General features: G+C 47.0%; 1 protein-coding gene across 1 annotated transcript in view; it reads right to left on the bottom strand.

Moving 5' to 3' along the window:
* Nucleotides 1-7,737, bottom strand: part of TMEM255B (transmembrane protein 255B) — a 39,876-nt gene that overhangs the window by 29,138 nt on the left and 3,001 nt on the right. The window contains exon 4 of the mRNA XM_011933957.1: nucleotides 6,893-6,955. Coding sequence (XP_011789347.1) covers nucleotides 6,893-6,955 — 63 coding nt within the window. The remainder of the gene's footprint in view (nucleotides 1-6,892; nucleotides 6,956-7,737) is intronic.

The raw sequence follows: 7,737 nt of genomic DNA, 5'->3' as shown, positions 1-7,737 counted from the left end.
TGTGTGTGTACTGTGTGGTGTGTGTGTGGTGTGTGTGTGGTGTGTGTGGTGTGTACTGTGTGGTGTGTGTCATTTGTGTGGTGTGTGGTGTGTGTGGTGTGCTGTGTGTAGTGTATGGTGTGTGTGTGGTGTGTGGTGTGTGGCATGCATGTGTTTTGTACTGTGTGGAGTGTGTGGTGTGTGTCTGTCCATGTGCACGTACGTGGGGCACAGGAGAATCGCCAGTTAACACTGTTTTATGCCCTTCCCTTTCCCATCCCTGTGGGACCTGTGGGATTGTATCGGCTTGCAGAGCTCTTCCTGAAATCAGTGATTCATATGTCTGTTTGGATGAGGAGCAAACAGTAACTCATTCAGCAGTGGAAAAATATCTAAAGCTGATGTGATTTGGGGCATTCTTCAGATGCCACCGGAGACTAACATGATAATGGGTAGGGATAATGGTGAAGCCATTCCTAATGATCAGATTCCATCCCTTAAGTGAACAGAGTGAAATCTTTATAAATGAAATGATGCCATGTCTGGCATTTGCTTCTGAACAACATGGGAAGAGAAGAAGCAGGCTGGGGGTGAACCAGACAAGTGATGGAGTTGGGTTGGGGGCACAGAGTGTTCATTACGCGATTCTCTTCGCCCCTGTATGCGCTTAAAGCTTTCAATGGTAAAAATTTAAAATAAAAATAAATCGAGAAAAAAAGTGTTCATGTGTACCTGGAAGCATTGGAAATACACTTGTTCTCTCTCTAGCTGACATTCACAGCCTGCCTTGCTGCCTTTTGAAATAACTTGAATGTTCTGACATCTATGCACTTAAAACCAGTGTAGAACAATGGCCACTGTTTTCTCAAAACCTGTCATGAACAAGACATTCTCATGTGCATTGGCTCAAATGTTCCCAGCCACCATGCAAATGAAGAAACTGAGGCTGAAATACTTCAGTAAGTTTCCTAGGATCACGCAGCAGCCACGGTAGCCAGGTTCCAGCTACCACAAGTATTAAATTAATGTGAGATTGTGAAATATGGGTTCACTATACAACATTAACCCAGAAGAATCCCTCTCCTGAAAAGGCAGAAATGAGCTTGCACAGGCATCACAGACAACCCCTCAGAAGCTCTGGTCTGGGGCATCTGGGTGCCATCCTCACCCACGTGAGGGAAGCCCATGGACAGGTGAACACCACACGGCTCTGGCAGTAGTCGTCACTCCTGGGTCTTTATCCTGTCATTCCAGTACCCATGTGCTTTTACCAAAGCCATAGAAATGATCCCCCTGCATCCAGATTGGAAAGGAAGAAGCAAAAGTGTTTCTATTTGACATACTCTAGTAGATTAAAAAAGATCCTAAGGAATCAATTTTTTAAAGAACTACGAGAAGAAAGAAATGAGTTCCACAGGGCTGCAGATATTAGATCAACATAAAAAGTCAATTGTATTTCTAAACACTTGCAATGGACAACCCAAAAGTTAAATTAAGAAAACAATTCCACTCAAAATAGCCTCAAAAAGAATAGAATAAAGTACTTAAGAATAAATTTAGGCCGGGTGCGGTGGCTCAAGCCTGTAATCCCAGCACTTTGGGAGGCCGAGACAGGCGGATCACGAGGTCAGGAGATCGAGACCATCCTGGCTAACACGGTGAAACCCCGTCTCTACTAAAAAAATACAAAAAACTAGCCGGGCGAGGTGGCGGGCGCCTGTAGTCCCAGCTACTCGGGAGGCTGAGGCAGGAGAATGGCGTCAACCTGGGAGGCGGAGCTTACAGTGAGCTGAGATCCGGCCACTGCACTCCAGCCTGGGCAACAGAGCGAGACTCCATCTCAAAAAAAATAAAATAAAATAAAATAAAATAAATTTAATTCGGTAAGTACTTCATCTGATAAATACTGAAGAATAAGTAAATTTGATACAAAACTTACACTCTAAAAACTACAAAACATTGTTTTTAAAAACTAAAGAAGGTCTAAATAACTGGGAAAGCATTCCACGTTCATGGACTGGGATACTTAACATTAAAATGGTAACACTCCCTACACTGAGCTACAGAATCAACACATCCCTACCAGAATCCCAGCTGGCTTCCTTGTAGAAATTGACCAGTTGATTCTAAAATTCATATGGAATGGCAAGGGATTCAGAATTGCCAAAATAATCCTGAAAAAGAACAAAGCTGGGAGACTCACAAGCCCTTACTTCAAACTAACTATAAAGCTACAGTAATCAAGACTGTGGTACCAGCACAAGCAAAGACATGTAGATTAAAAGAATATAATTAAAAGTCCACAAATAATCCCATATATCTATGGCCAATTAATTTTCAATGAGGGTGCGAAGACCATTCAATGTGAAAAGAACAGTCTTTTCAACAAATGGTGCTTGGACAATTGGATGTCCACAAATGCATGAACATGGGTCCCTACCTCACACCATGAAGAAAATTAACTCAAGGTGGATCACAGAACCAGATGGAAGAGTTAAAACTATAATAACCCCTACCTCATATCATACACAAAAGTTAACTCAAAGTGGATCACAAACCCAGATGGAAGAGTTAAAACTATAAAACTCTTGTAGAAAACTCTAGCGGTAAATCTTCATGTCCTTAGATTTGCAAAAGATTCTTAGATATGACACCAAAAGCATGGACAACAAAAGAAAAAACAAATTAGAGTTCATCAAAATTAAAAACTTTTGTGCCTCAAAGGACGCCATTAAGAAAGTGAAAAGGGGCCCGCCTCCATTCGCCCGTCTCCTTGTCCCCGCAGGTCAGCTCCGCCGAAGGGGCCGCCAAGGAAGAGCCCAAGAGGAGACTGGCGCGGTTGTCAGCTGATAAATGTTCAGACAAAAATGTGCAAACAAAAGGGAAAAGGGGAGCAAAGGGAAAACAGGCCGAAGTGGCTAACCAAGAAACTAAAGAAGATTTACCTGCAGAAAACGGGGAAACGAAAACTGAGGAGAGTCCAGCCTCTGATGACGCAGGAGAGAAAGAAGCCAAGTCTGATTAATACCATATACCATGTCTTACCAGTGGTCCCTGTCTCCCTTCTTGTACAATCCAGAGGAATATTTTTATCAACTATTTTGTAAATGCAAGTTTTTTAGTAGCTCTAGGAACATTTTTAAGAAGGAGGGAATCCCACCTCATCCCATTTTTCAAGTGTAAATGCTTTTTTTTAAGAGGTGAAATCATTTGCTGGTTGTTTATTTTTTGGTACAACCAGAAAATAGTGTGGGATATTGAATTATGGGAGGCTTTGACTGTCTCGGGTGCCAGCTTAACATTCCATAGATGGGGGTTAGTTTTTATATCCTATAATACCAAGCATATTAAATGGCAATATGGAGTCAGTCCTGCATTTAATGTCTTGAATATTTTATTTGACTTCTATTCTCATGTTTTTTAGTAGAATTGTTTCCTAAAGAAAACCACCCCTTGATCACGGCGCTCCCTGTCAGAATTGCGTGCACTCTGTAGCATCTTTGGTTGTGGTAGTCCTGTTTGCCTAGTAACTTTGTTACTGTGCTGTGAAAGATTACAGATTTGAATACGTAGTGTACATCCTGTTCAGTTGTGAACTGGTGGGCCATATGTAACAGCTGACCAACGTGTGAAGAAACTGGTACTTGATAGCCTCTTAAGGAAAATTTGCTTCCAAATTTTAAGCTGGAAAGTCCCTGGAATAACTTTAAAAAAGAATTACAATACATGGCTTTTTAGAATTGCGTCACATATGTTAAGAATGGTGTACAAATTGAAATGTCTGTACTGGTCCTCAACCAATAAAATCTCAATTATGAAAAAAAAAAAGAAAGTGAAAAGGCAATGTACAGAATTTGAAGAAATATTTGCAAATCACATATCTGAGAAGGGTCTTGTTTCTAGAATACATAAATGACTCTGACGACTCAACGGGAAAAGGCAGTCCAACATAAAAATGAGCAAAGGAAATGAACATTTTTCCAAGAACACATGCAAATGGCCATAGGCACATGAAGAGATGCTCAGCTTCACCACTCATCAGGGAAATGCAATCAAAACCACGATGAGATACCACTTAACACACATCAGACGGCTAGAATCAAAAACAGTCAGAGAGTGACAAGTGCTGGTGAGGGAGTGGAGAAACTGGAGCCCTCATGCCCGTCTGTGGGAATGTAACATAGGGCAGCCACTTTGGAAAACAGTGTGGCAATTCCTCAAATGATTAAACAGCATTACTGTACGACCCAGCAGTTCCACTCCCAGGTACATGCCCAAAAGAAATGAAAACGCGTTTTCACACAGAAACCTATGTACAAATGTTCACAGCAGCATTATTCACAGGCGCTAAGGGGTGGAAGTAATGTCCATCAACTGGTGAATGGATACGTGTGGCACATCTGTACAGTGGATTATTATTATTATCATCACTGTTATTATTATTATCTGAGACAGAGTCTTGCTCTGTCACTCAGGCTGGAGTGCAATGGTGCGATCTCGGCTCACTGCAACCCCTGCCCCCCAGGTTCAAGTGATTCTCCTCCCTCAGCCTCCTGAGTAGCTGGGATTACAGGTGCGCACCACTGTGCCCAGCTAATTTTGTATTTTTAGTAGAGACGAGGTTTCACCATGTTGGTCAAGCTGGTCTTGAACTCCTGAACTCGTGATCCACCCACCTTGGCCTCCCAAAGTGCTGGGATTACAGGCGTGAGCCACCGTGTCTGGCCCATATAGTGCATTATTACTCAGCCATAGAGAGCAAGGAAATTCGGAGGAAGCTTAAAGACACAATGCGCAGTGCCAGACATCAGACACAGAGACCACACATTACTCGTTACTCCCTCCACACGCAAGCCCAGAGCAGGAATCTACAGAGACAGGAGCTGGTTCCTGGTTGCTTAGGCTGGGTAAGTAGATGCTAACAGAAGGGTGTGGGTTTCTTGCTGAGGTGATTCATGTTTTAACACTGGCTGTGCTGATGGTTCACATATCTGTGAATACCTAAAAACCATTGAATTGTGTGCTTTAAATGGGTGAGTTATGTGGAATGTGGACTCTATCTCATTGAAGCCCTTTTTCTAAAAGGAAAGAAAAACAGACCCACACTGCCCACCCATCCTGTGCATCGCCAAAGCCCAGCTTCATACCCAGCTTCTGCCTCTTTGGGGAAATCTTACGGAAAAACCTTCAGGAGGCCTCTTCCATCCCCAGGTCCACTCAACTCCCTGCAGGCACCAAGCAACCCCAGACTCTGAAGAGATGCTGTCTAGAGACTGTCATGGGGGCATATACTGGCTCCCAAAGGTGGCCCCTGTTTCCAACGCCATTGTGCAGACTGGTGTGTGTGAGGCCTTTGCCCACCCTGGTCAGCTCTGACACCCACAGTCGGGAGCCAACAACAGGGGGTGGGTGGGAGAGGAAATGCCGGGGCTATCTCTCCACCTCTTTGCAACGGCTAGCGAAGAACGGCAGCTCGCCCTGCAGTGCACACTGTCTCCAATACACAGAACAGAACGCTTTGCTCTACCAGAATCCCAGTGTCTCTGCAGCCACCCCGCAACCCTCCAGGGACCTCCCACCCTCACACGATGAGGCTCCATCTGCCCAAGGGTCAGTCTCCGGGGCAGCAGCGGGAGTCTGCTGGGTCCCATGTGGGGTGACCTGGCTTGGCTGCGTCCTCACCCGAATCTCTCCTTGAATCCTCACGTGTTGTGGGAGGGACCTGGCGGGAGGCAATTGAGTCATGGGGGCGGGTCTTTCCCGTGCTGTTCTCATGACAGTGAGTAAGTCTCACGAGATCTGACGGTTATTATAAGGGGGAGTCTCCCTGCACACGCTCTCTCTTTGCCTGCTGCCATCCACGTAAGACATGACTTGCTCCTCGTTGCCTTCTGCCGTGATAGTGAGGCTTCCCCAGCCACGCGGAACTGTAAGTCCAACTAAACCTCTTCCTTTCGTAAATGACTCAGTCTTGGGCGTGTCTTTATCAGCAGCGTGAAAACAGACTAATACACAGGGTTCCCAGGGCACACACCCCGGCCCAGCCATCGCACCCTCCCTCTCGGCCTGGGAACTGGGAGCAGGCAGGGGTTGGGGACCCGACACAGGTCATTTGCACACTGGATGATACAATAAGATGACAGGCAGCACAGGGAAGAGATGAGAACTCCAGCCTGGTCTGAGGCAACAACTGGGAGATGAGGCAGGAGTGGCCCAAACACCTCCCCTCTAAACCCTGCTCTGAAAATTCAATCCTGGCTGCCACCGTGAACTGTCACCATTAACCAGTTTTTGTTTAAAGTTACAGTCCCCAAAGCAGTGCGTCAACAAAACGGACTCCAGCTGCACCTGAACGCTGTTGCCACGCATGCAGCCACTAACCTCACGGACTGGCAGCGTCTAGATTTCACTCTGCATCGCTGCCGTGTGAACCAGGGGCTCCCTCCTGGTTCTATGTCTTTACCTCTCCTCCTAGTCTGGGCAAGATAAACATTAGCCCAACTCAGATGAAAAACAGACTCTAGAGCCATTGGTTCAAAAGGGAGAGAGGCTTGTGCACACGTTTTTGCCTAAACTTTACACACTAGGACCTAACTTAATTTGCCACCCCTGTCCCAAACTTCACGCACTCCCTGAGCTTCCCAGCCCTCACCGTTGGTGGCTGCACACCACGTGAGGTTGATGTACCAGCAACCCAGGGCCATGCTCGCTTAGACTAAGGTGTGAATGGCACCCGCTGAACCCTGCACCCAGGCCACAGTCCGGGAACCTCAGAGCTGGTCCCGTAGGCACCAATGTGTTGGGGAGGCGGGGCTAACTCTTCTCAGAGCCCCAGCGCAGCTGTACCGTCCCCTGATGAGGGGCTCATGATCCCCACCTCCCCACGTGTGAAGGAAGCAATGTACTTTCTCACCATTTGCCTTCTATTCTCCACCAAGTTGATGCCAATAATTCCCAAGAAAGATCCAAAGCCGAGCTAAAACCAAAGGAAGAACAAGAGAGAAACACTCATTAGCATTCCTGGAAGCTTAGCACTGACATTTAACAGCAAAAAATCCCACCCTCAAAGGCATTTTATCCAGGGACGAAGGCCAGACATCCCCACCTCAAGAACCTCAACCACTGAGCATCAGGTGCATCTGCTGGCGTTGGGCGGGCGTCTCTGCAACGTCACCCATCCTGTCTTCTCTACTCAGGGGTTTTTACTGATGCATCCGTTTGGCTTGTGACCGTGCGGTAAGAGAGGATCCCACTCGTCCCTCAGAGACAACATCTTCTCGCAGACCCAAGGCCACCAAGCACCAACACCTACCCCATCTTCTCCAGGCCTGAGAAGCCCCTGAGCACGGCTCCTGGGTAAGGCATTAGGGAACTACAGCTGTGTTTCAAAAGAAGGGTTGCCAGGCACCAGGGCCACCTGTGACACCTGCTCAGATGGCCTACCTGTGGCTGCTGCTTCGGGAGAGTGAGCAGGGCAGGCTGTCAGCAGGAACGTGCCTGGTGTGAGGAAACGGCTCCTGGGCAAGGCACAGAGAGGCCCCGGGCTGCAGCACAGGCCACCAGGGGTCCGGCGGAGCCCCCTTGCTCCACAGGAAGCCCCAGCTCTGGGCAGAAAATGATGCCAGGATGTCGGGAAATAGACATGGGACTGTGCTGTCTTAGAATAGAGGCCAGCAGCCGGGCACCTGCTCCCTCCACCCAGGGCCCGTCCTGGCAGGTGACACGCACCTGGCAGAGGAATTTTTTTTTTTTTTTTTT

This window comes from Colobus angolensis, unplaced genomic scaffold (genome assembly GCF_000951035.1).
Source record: "Colobus angolensis palliatus isolate OR3802 unplaced genomic scaffold, Cang.pa_1.0 Scaffold13, whole genome shotgun sequence".
NCBI classification, from domain to species: domain Eukaryota; kingdom Metazoa; phylum Chordata; class Mammalia; order Primates; family Cercopithecidae; genus Colobus; species Colobus angolensis.
The sequence above is the reverse complement of the archived record's forward strand: the minus strand, read 5'-3'. Positions and strand labels throughout refer to the sequence as shown.